Below are 11374 nucleotides of genomic sequence, written 5' to 3' on the forward strand. Positions count from 1 at the left end.
TTGATGCAGGTATACTTAACTGATTAAAAGGTACCTACTGGTGAATAGTGATAAAATATATAATTTAGTTACGTTACTTTGATACATACAATTAAGTACTGTTTAACAGTGCGTACAATTAGTCTCTATTTCTCCTATTAAATATCAAAAGCTTTAAGCTTTTAAAAATTGACAAACAAATTGATAAAGTTAAAATTGTGTATAAATTATTTTAATTCCTTCAAATAGTGTTGTATATAATGTTTTTAATCTGAATTATATTGTAGTAAAACATAGTGTTTTGTAATTAATATTTTTTCTACTCGTATTTTAAAAATATAATTAATATTATTTTTTTTGTACCCAAAAGTTCTTGAAAATCAGTTCATAAAATTAACATAATAATAATTTATATTTTTAGTATTTAAATAAAATTAGTGTATAGTATTGATTTGGTAAATTAGTTCGTTTTATACGACTAAATATAATTTATTCACTTTGATATTTTTATGTTAAGCACCTAAGTACCTAGGTATAAAAATACAATAAAATTGTTAGGCATAATGAATTTTTTTTCGATTTTATAACATTTTTATAGCATGGTTCAATATATTTATAATATGTACATTGTATAGTATACCTATATTGTATATACATGTGTTAATTATTACATTTCACTTTCAAAGCAAATTCCATATAAATATGAGTATATCTACATATATTTTGTCTTCCTGTAAATAAAAGCCATTAAATATAATACAGTTATAGGGTAATAAATGAATGAACATTTTATTAGTTGTTAGACAGATTTATCCATATGAAAAGAAATGCAATTACGTTAATCGGAGAAATGCAATGGCTTGGAAATACTTTTTTTAAATTTAAATTGTATAAGCACTAAAAAATACGTTGCTATGATACCAAAAATCTAAAACAAACAAACAAAAAAAAATATTGTTAATATAATGTATAAAAACATAGAAATAACTAACAACTGTTTCACATTTAAATAGCATTGAAAATCAAAACATATTAAACAATTATCTATTCTTCAATTATTTGTTTAAGCGACGTTATATAAATAATTAATATATGATAATAAAATATGATATGAAGTTATAAACTGTACTTAAAAATGTTATTAGTACGTAAAATAATATATCTATAAATCAATATTATATTGATAATTTATTTTGTTTTATGGTATGTATCTGAAAAATAAATAAGATCTGCAAGATGTAGCCATACACTGAATTACGTTAGATTTTGTAATTGTTTTTATAATATTATCTGCATAGTTTGACAAATCAACGCTTTAGAAGAAAAATTCAGATGGAATCCATTATTTGTAATAAATATAGATATATACTTATTAAAACTGTAGTGTTGTTTTAGTATTTACTATAAACAATAATAAATTATACATTTAATTTTTCTATTGACTGCTGTGATTTAAATTTGACTAGTTGAGATAATCAAGTTAAAACCGTGAAATAATTATAGTACCGACCACTACGATAACGTTTAAACTACTATAGACACATTGTACTTTGAAGTCCTTTTAGTTTTTATCATTGTCAGTGATACTGTATTTGATGCATACCTATTATATATTTATGTTTGTATCAAATAACTTAAATTTTTAAAATATAACTTACAGCTTTCATTAAATCCATGTTAATGAAAACGAATCCTCCTATTGTTGCGTTCACATTTCTCGCACATGCTTGTATCCAAAAAATATTGATCTAAAAATGCATAGAAGTTATACTTACGAGTTGCAACTATGTAGTTTTTGTATAATAAATACTTTAGAATGATTACATTTTTTTTAATGTTCAAATCCAAATGGTTTCTATGGTCGAGTTTTAATTTTTGTAAGCTTGCTAGAGTTTTGTTGGCCTAGTTGTTAAAAAGTAATAAATTTAGTATAAGTGCTTAATTATTAGATATTATACTAAATTATTTATTATACATCTAGCACCTATGTATCATCATTATAAAATTATACTCTATTAATATAATAATAAAGCTATTCATCTTATAATCTATAGTTTTTGGAATGTTATTACCATTTACACAATTTTATAGCTTAAATAATATGCAGTACGATATTAGTGATTACTGATAAGGCATTGTATTTAATGTAGTAATACATTTTAAATTGAATTACGATTAAAAAATAATAAAATTAATATCATATATTGTTAACAATAACTTAACAATTATTTCAATCTTAGATAATAAAATTGTATCATAAATTTAGATTTTTACTTTAGGTACCTATTTATAACATTATATTATTATTATCAATCTTTTTCGATGTATTTTAATAAATAATATAACTTTTACAATACTACGTATAATCGTAACAACTAACTATTGAATTATATTGAAATACAATTTCATATCTAATTATGAATTATTGAAATAATAATTGAATCATTGAACTGTTGGTAATATTTTCTGTAGTGGACGTATATTTTTTGTTTGAAGTAAATAATTCATAATTTTTCGAGATTCATTATTTATGCCAAGATTATATAAGTAACCAGTTTATACTGTTTTGGCATATAAATTATTTTTTAAGTTGCTTTCATCTTACAGCTAGGCCATAATTTAATAATCTTGAATAGTTTTGGTTTTGGTGTAATGTGGTCATCACAGTTAGATCTGGTAACATTATGGTAGAAAAAATAAATATGTAAATCAGGGTATACTTTTATCTATATGCGACGCAGTATTACTAATATTACTGATATGTTGTTACTTACGCATTTTAAATAGAACATGACACGGTATACCCCTTGGTATATGTCATAAACTTATAGCTATATCTAGATTTGTATGCATAGATATGTTTTTTTTTAGATTTACATAAAAATTGTGATCGGTTATGTCCACAAATCCATTCACAATTGATTCACATAATCTGTTTTTATTTCTCATTTCATATTCAAGTAAATACATGAATATAGCGCATGTTTAATATTTTTGGTAGGTATATTTAAACAAAAGTAGTGTAAATGCATGGATTCCACGTTATATACTTAAATCCTAATTAAAACTAATTAAACTCAATATGTTTTCCTTGGATGAAAAAAAAAACGTAAAAAATGCATAAAAAATAATATGAATAATTATAAGTATAAGACGTTAAAAATATTTTAATCAATTTATACACCAATCGACTTTCCTCGTTTTGTTTTAAAATTATAAAATACTTTTATTGTACTCGATAGTAGTTTGAAAAACATTTTTCAATTTTATCTTTATAGTACTCGTAACATACCTCGTCGGACAGGTGGGTTCCAGTGATGCAGAATATGAAGAATTGCTGTAGAAACATGAGTATCTCACCCACGTGTTCGACTATCAGCGTGATGGCTATACGGGACATGGGATGACCTTGGCCGGCGCTAGCGATGGCCGCGTACTCGATGATGCGGAACACGAGCATGACGAGTCGAACAATGCTGTACGGCAACCGGAGCAGCAGGCCCAGCGTATACGCTCGGTTCATGTTTTCGACCTGCCGGCCGAGTTCGTTGAAAATGCCGGCCAACCGAGCCACGCGGTCGGCCAACGGACGGTCCGCGGACGCCTCCAGCAGCCGGTTGACGCAAGCGAAACTGCGACCTAGCACGTAGTATTGGAACATGGCCAAGTTGTACAGGGCTGTCTGGCCCATGGCGTTGACGCAGAACATGATCACCACAGCGGCCGGTTGGACGACCGTGTACAGCCAGAGGCAGGCACAGTACGCGACGATCACTGCGGCCGAGTAATACTTGGCGGCCGGTGACAGCAGCGTGGCCGCGTCCCGGTCCGTTTCCCGGATGAACGCCAGCACGCGCTCCGTGCCGGCCAGAGCGGCCGCCTTGTGTCGTCGCCCGTAGAACATGGTGCACATCAGCGCCGTGAACGGGCCCAGGTTTCGGTTGACCAGCTCGATGACCGCGAAGCAGTACGACTCTTCGAAACATTTTTTGAACGACTCGCCCACGTAACCGGAAGCCGTCAGGTAGTTGAAGTACAGCACGTACGCGTCCAGGGCCGCGAATGCCAGCCAAATGGGTGTGACCCGCAAGTCGAACGAATACCGGTGCCCTGTTTTGTGTTATATGAAAATTTTTTTGAATTTATTCGATTTTTTCGTTTTATTTTACATTTATACATTATAAAATCAATAGTCGAATAATACACTCTCGTTATACGTATTAATAATAAGTAATTGGCAATAAACCACAATGCGGTTTAACGGGACGGGTCCCGCCCTATTCACGATTTTATTTACTGCAATTATTTTAGCGTTTCTTCCTGGCAGAGTTCGAAGGCTGACCGAAATATGTCTCCCTGTGTACATCACGTTGGGTACCGAGTAACCGCAGCCTCCTTGGTCATTTGAAAATCATACCTATAGTAAGTCTTATCAGTAGGTACTGATTTCATAATATGTATCTATTACAATATTAACATTTGGTTAATATCGATATTATCCGGTAAATGTAGACATTAGCCATAGATTATCATCATCGGCCATGAATATTATTAAATGTTGGCTAATGTTAACATTATTCGAATAATGTTGATATTTCATGTTTACAAACAAAAAATTACACATTATCTAAAATAGATAGAGCTATAATGTCAACATTAGTCGGATTATGTCGATATTATCTAAATGTATCTGAAAGATTTATTACGGCATAACGCAAAATAATAAATATAGTGGTATAATATACTAATAATATTAGATTGAAAATAGTATTGGGAAGATAAAGTTAATATATTTAATATATATACAAATAATATTTACATTCAATATTTTATTAATTATAAATATAGTATATAGTGTTACCTTGTACGACCGTGTCCCCATCATATTTGAAGTCATTGTTAGTTTTCTTCCGAATTATTGGAAGCCCCCAGCATACGGTGATTAAATGTGTAAGTCGCATATACCCATAACAATCGTTGACGCTATTATTAACTTTCATTTTTTTTACAAAAATTTATGTATAATTATATATATTTATATGGTATAATAGCGACATAACCATGTATTATCAAACAAAAGTGTAGGTTGGTACTATATAAGCAAAGTAAAATAATTCTTTAAGCGTCTTATAATTCAATATAATATAATATACCTAGTCTACAGGATTGGTCAATATAATTTCACTAAATGTGTTATTATAGTAATGGGTATGATAATCGATATGGTCTCCTAGCTATGTTTTTTGCTACTTATATGATTTACGACTGGTATATTGCATTATCAATTCGTTAATGGTCTATTTACCTAATAATATTATTACATGTAGTTAATATCGCGGACGGTGTTTAGCTCTCGAAAAACTTAGAATTTATTAGATCATAAAAATACCATAATTAGCTTTAGCATTATAAAAGTTAGGAGGAAAACTATTTTTTTTTTTAAGGGTATAAAGACTATAATTATTATTTTATATATATCGCTACAGGTGACATTAAAAGATTTTCAGAAAAATCTATATTTGAAACCAAGTTATATGATACTAGCTGATCCCGCACGGCAAGCAGCAAGGCCCGTGACAAATTCAATAATAAGAACTCAGCTTTATACCCGTGTGCAGTTTTTTGTTTTAAGTATAATTTTTTTTTTATCAGTTTTTATATTACAGGTTGCTTTTTGATGTCTTGGAAAAATGTTGAAATAAAATATAGCTTATTAAATTATAACTTATAGTATAGATTTTTAGTTGAAAAATATGTTTTTGAATCGTTTTACATATTATTATAAAACTTTTTATATTTATTATTACTATAATTGTTATTATTATTAATTATTAGATCACCTTGTTTTATTAAAGGTAGCTGTTTCTGGGAATTCTTTAAACAGTAATTAAATTTTAAAACGTCGTTGTAACTTTATTATATACATTAAAGTGTTATAAAAACTTACCAATATTTAAATTGATCTCTTTTGTTCATGTCAATACCTCTTTATAAACTATATTTTGGTACAGTCTTTTGGGGATAAAATAACCAAACTACTGGTGGGGCTCACTCTGGAGCATGCAACATAGAAGGACATATTATTTTATATGTACCTATAGGCGATTATACTTAATAAATAATTTAATATAAACTGCTCGTAATTACACAATAATTAAAAATTTGTTATTTAAAAAAAATATTTCGATAGCTATACAATAATAATATATTCGATAACTGGATTACGAAGTATGAAATCTTCCGATACCTCTAAAATATCGTTAACACTTAACTGTCAACTATTTCTTATTTTGAATTTATTAATTAAGGGATGTTTATTAAACAATTAAGTAATTTTTCCATACATTTAACATTTGTTTACAATTCCACTATAATAAAATATACATGTATTTTTAAAATGAGCAATTATAATGAAAAATTAAAATAATAATATGTTATATAACATAAACTAAAAATTCTATGTTTAAATTGTATATATTATTTTTGTGAATTTTAATGATCATTTATCTGTAAATTACATATGCGTATAAGTATTATAGGAAAGTATTTTTTATTAAACTCGTCTAGGTTAGGATTTTAATTTAGGATAATTTAATTTTTTGTAGACGATGTAATTTAATGATTATTCAATAACTCCGATATACTGCCAAAAAAAAATGATATTGATCATTTGTAAACGAAAATTTTAATAAGTCTCGTCAATTTAATTTCTTTCATAATTGTTTTATTTTACGTAAAAGTTCTAAAATAATAATAAAACAACACGTGTAATAATAATACATATGATAAACCTATTCATTTTTAAATAGAAAACGACAAATTTAAACATTTATTGAACATTTATATACATTACAGCAATTAAGTAATACAATTTTAAAGGTGCTTGATATTTATAGATACTATGTTAAAAATAATTTAATTCCAAATATGATGCAAAGGCTTGGATTTTCCTTTTTGACTTTTGAATTGGATTAATACAAGGAAATATGTTACGATGATACCGCAAATCTAAAACAAATATGATTTCATATTATCATAAAAATATAATTGACTTGTATTGATTACAATTTTATTCAAATCTGAAATCTGTGTAGGTGAAATTATAAATCAACCAATCTAAATTAGGTAGTAAAAATATTGAAGAATAAATCATTAATACTGAACATAAATTATATGCAACCAACACTAACTTAAAAGTATAATTTTTTTTATATATTAAGTTCTACTTATAATCAATGTTCAGAGTTTAAGAAAATAATATTAATTGTAATTATTCAAGTTTATAAAATAATATTTAGGATTATAGGGAATACTCAAGTTACACACAATTTCTATTGTTGTTAAGTCGGTTTAGTCCACTTGTAAGCCGACTACTTCGTTATTTGTGTCTAGATAAGTGACCATTCAGGAATTTAAATAATACCAAAACATTACACATATTGTAAACTATTATTAAAAAAAATATTATCGTTACGAAAAATTGGTGACTAACATAATAATATATATGTATGTATGGAGTAGACTTCAAATATATTTTTTATAGGCAGTACAGAAGAATTTAAGTTTAAATTTCTAATACCTGAAAACGAGTAGGAGCTGATTCGTAATCATTTTAATATAGGTATTCTATTAAAGCTAGTTAGATTCAATTATTTTAATTTAAACATATTAGGTATGGTTTTAAATAAATTGAATATTCATGAAATATTTATACTTTCAGTATATCGTTTTATTTTGTATCTCAAACAACAACGTAGAGTTTTTAATTTTTTGACGATATTACACACAGAATCATTATTAATAATCGACGTTAAAATGCTATTAAAAATTGAGTATTTTTAAAATATTTATTTTAAGAAAATATTATGTACCTACATATTATTATATTATATCAATACATATTATTCAAGAACACATTTAATACTAATATTTATTTATATAAAGACACTTAATAATACAATAATTTAGCCTGACCAGCTTACAACAGTACTTAATACTTATCTAATAAAAATTCATCACTAGGTAGTTAAAATACCACCTTCAACGTTATGATAAGACTTACAGCTTTCATTAAATTCATATTGACTATAACAAAACCTCCAATTGTTGCGTTGACTTTTCTAGCATTTACTTGTATCAAAAAAATATTGACCTGAAATCGTAATTACAAAGTTTAACACCAGAATGTTACAATAATCCATAATCAAATAAATTATAAAATTTACCTTCTTCTTCACGTCTGAGTTTAGATAAACACTTGGTGTCCGACAAAGTTTTAACTTTTGCAAGCTTGCCGTAGTGTTTTGGGCCTGGTTAATATAAATTAGTTATCAATATCGAATAATTATATTGTACAACTTTCAAATATTTAACACGCGATTCTGCTACAACAATATTATGATACTGGTATATTGCAATTATATTTTATGCCTTATACTGGTAACAAAAAGTTAGTTTTAGGTGATATCGTGGTAGATATACGTGCCTGATAAGACAGACGGGTGCCCGCGTAACAGAAACTGGACAGCTGCACCAGGAACAGGAGTATCTCGCCCACGTGTTCCACGATGAGCACAGCGGCCACATGGGCAAACGGCCTGCCATCCTGCGAGGCGACCCACAGCTCGCTGATGCGGAACACGACCATCGTAAGGCGAATCATGCTGTACGGCCACCTGAGCAGCAGGCCCGGGGTGTAGGCCACGTTGAGGTGGCCGACTTGTCGGCCGAAATCGTCGCAAGTGTCGGCCAACCGGTCCAAGAGGGCTGCCAGTGACCGGAAATCCGATGACGGTTGGCCCCCCGAGTTCGCGGCCGCCTCGAGAAGTCGGTTGACGCGAGCGTAACCGTGGCCCAGCACGTGGTACTGGAACGTGGCCAGCCCGTACACGGTGGTCTGGCCGAGGGCGTTTAACCAGATGACCAGGAGGACGGCCGCGGGCACGGCGGCCGCGTATAGCCATATGCACAAGCTGTACGCGGCTATCACGGCGGCCGAATAGTAGCGGGAATCGAGTGGCCAGACTGACCCGCCGTGCGTCGCGTCCCGGTCCGTGTCCCGGATGAACGCTAGCGTGCGCTCGGTGCCGGCGAGCGCGGCCGCCTTGTGCCGATGTCCGTAGAACATGGTACACACCAACGCCGAGAACGGGCCCACGTTCCGGTTGGCCAGCTCGATGACGGCGAAACAGTACGAATCCTCGAAGCACTTCCGCAACGATTCGCCCACGTAACCGGAAGCTTCCAGGTAGTTGTAGTACAAGAGGAATGCGTCCAGGGCCGCGTATGCTAACCACACCGGCACTACGCGCTGGTCGAACGAGTACCTGTATCCTGGGGGTCAACAAACATAAATGGGAAGTACTTAATAAGAATATTACAGTTATATTTCAATGATTTCTCATTTCTATGTTAATTTAGATAATATTATATATTATTAACACCTAACGTTTTTTGAACCTTAGGTTTGCTCTAACACTAGCTAAAGTTAAAAGAATGTCAATTACAACTAAACGATTATTACATTTTTACCCGAGTTAATTCAGGCATTTTATATTATAAATTATAATAACTTAGCTCTATGGCATATTACCATCGTGTTCATTAGCTAAGTCTCTGTTACGTTTGACGTTGTCGGTGGTCCGTCTTCGAGTTATGGGCATCCCCCAAAATATGGCCAATACGTGGGTCAAACGCAGGTATTCGTAACAATCACTTTTGTATTGCATTTTCCGATCAAACACCTATTACAACCGCGATTGCATTTAGTAACTGAGACTTGAGTAGTCAATTTTAAATCACCGTCGACGTCGTAAGTTACTTCTCACGTGTGAAGTCGAACAATGGATGTATACAGTGGCTACCATCTACTTACTGTATTGTTGTCCTTCACTATACACCTATTACACTATTGCTAGGTACATATTGTATTATTTGTGCTGGGTCAAAATTTCACTAAATGTTTTGTACCTATTATTTAGTTTGGAAAGGTATGTATACCCGTAATTGATTGGTTTATTATTATGGGTTTTGGTATTGTTGCTGTTCAATATATTTTATTACGATTGATTTTATTATCTAAAGTAGTAAGACAATATTGATATTATATCTACATATTTAGACCCTTAAAACGAATTATTTTGATTTTCCAGTAGTTTAGCTTTTAAGTTAATACCATTTAAGTGCAGGTAATAGGCATGGAAAAGTTACAATAGGCATATTAGTAACTTTTTCGTTTCATTTTATGAATCAAAAATTAATTCAAGTTATATGATATTATAAAAGACTAAAAAAATACAGTGGCTTGGCTAGACATTTTTATTGGGTAGGCCCGATGTTTTTATGTAATAAGGATTATAAATGAATATTTTTATTAAATAAAAAATAATAAAATTATAAAAAACATTCATTTTTGAAGAAAAGTGGGTAGCCCGGGCCTACCAGGCCTACTCTCCAGTGGCGTATTTAAGGTTTTTCCGCTTATAGGCACTTCCCAATTCGCCGCCTCCTCCCATCCTTTCTAAAAATTACTTATAAAACATACTTAAATACACAATTTTTTAAATTATAATATTATAATCTAACATGATAAAAGAAACATTAATAATGAACATTTAATTAATTACACGTAATATTTTTTTTGCAATTTACAAATTAATTATATTTAAAACTTTAAATTTTTTCTTCTACCTAACCAGCTAACCTACTGGTTCGTACTGTGTTGCGTATGAGTATAATATAGTAGGTTCGTGTAGATAGCTGCTTAATTTTGAGTGAACGAAAAATTAGTTAAATTTGATTTCATCAAATGAAAAATACTTTTTGTAATTTTGTAAACAAAAATCGTTAAAATTTGCCGCCCTTCAATGTCGCCGCTCTAGGTCCGGCCCTATAGGACCTGTGTCTAAATACGCCCCTACTACTCACTGGATATGCCACTGAAAAAATAGTAAAGTTTTGATCAAGTATCATGCATTAACTGGAGTTAATGAGTGAGAGAATTTAATTCCTTGTATATTTTTTAAAAGAAATTTCTGTTGTTTACTTTACTTAAATAAACAAATCAATTAATAAATCATGAATTCCGATAAAAATAATAAATAAAATGTGTAGAAATAAAAATAAGTTATTAATTTATTAAAATATTGGTTTAACTGTGTTACTTAGCTTTCATTAATATTTTATTTTAAACCAACTTAATTTTTTCAAGCATATCCGAAAACTGCGATTATAATATTATTAATAATGTAAGGTGTTTATTTTTATAGTTCTATGTACAATATAATATAATTTTGGTTTCGATTACTGGCTTCAATTTTTTTTTTCGATTTTTATTTAAGTTTTGAATAAGTACCGGAATTCATTTTTCAATTTAAATTTCAGTTTCAAATATCAG

General features: G+C 30.2%; 2 protein-coding genes and 1 long non-coding RNA gene across 3 annotated transcripts; all 3 read right to left on the minus strand.

The window, feature by feature from the left end:
- Window positions 1-622: 622 nt before the first annotated feature.
- Window positions 623-1878, minus strand: LOC114123691 (uncharacterized). The gene is made up of 3 exons (XR_007603913.1): window positions 1804-1878; window positions 1638-1727; window positions 623-907 (listed from the first exon to the last, which is right to left on the minus strand). It is a non-coding gene; the product is annotated as an uncharacterized LOC114123691 (long non-coding RNA).
- Window positions 1879-3205: 1327 nt separating this feature from the next.
- LOC126548860 (uncharacterized) lies at window positions 3206-4093 on the minus strand (the record flags this gene model as incomplete). Its single annotated transcript, XM_050202311.1, has 1 exon — window positions 3206-4093. A coding segment is annotated over one exon (888 nt), but the record flags the coding sequence as incomplete, so codon positions are not given.
- A 2790-nt stretch (window positions 4094-6883) lies between these two features.
- On the minus strand, window positions 6884-10291 carry LOC114123716 (uncharacterized). The gene is made up of 4 exons (XM_050202312.1): window positions 9572-10291; window positions 8461-9312; window positions 8205-8288; window positions 6884-6987 (listed from the first exon to the last, which is right to left on the minus strand). The coding sequence occupies exons 1-4, from the start codon at window positions 9705-9707 to the stop codon at window positions 6884-6886; spliced, it is 1176 nt and encodes a 391-aa protein (XP_050058269.1). The 5' UTR covers window positions 9708-10291.
- Window positions 10292-11374: the final 1083 nt, after the last annotated feature.

This window comes from Aphis gossypii, chromosome 2, assembly GCF_020184175.1.
Source record: "Aphis gossypii isolate Hap1 chromosome 2, ASM2018417v2, whole genome shotgun sequence".
Taxonomy (NCBI): domain Eukaryota; kingdom Metazoa; phylum Arthropoda; class Insecta; order Hemiptera; family Aphididae; genus Aphis; species Aphis gossypii.

Excerpts from the sequence above, each read along its gene's own strand:
- LOC114123716 (XM_050202312.1), bottom strand. The coding sequence starts at position 9,707 with ATGCAATACAAAAGTGATTGTTACGAATACCTGCGTTTGACCCACGTA. Across the intron at positions 8,289-8,460 it reads CCGTCTGTCTTATCAGGCAC|GCCCAAAACACTACGGCAAG; the intron begins GTATATCTACCA and ends TATATTAACCAG. Across the intron at positions 6,988-8,204 it reads ACTCAGACGTGAAGAAGAAG|ATTTGCGGTATCATCGTAAC; the intron begins GTAAATTTTATA and ends TATTTGTTTTAG.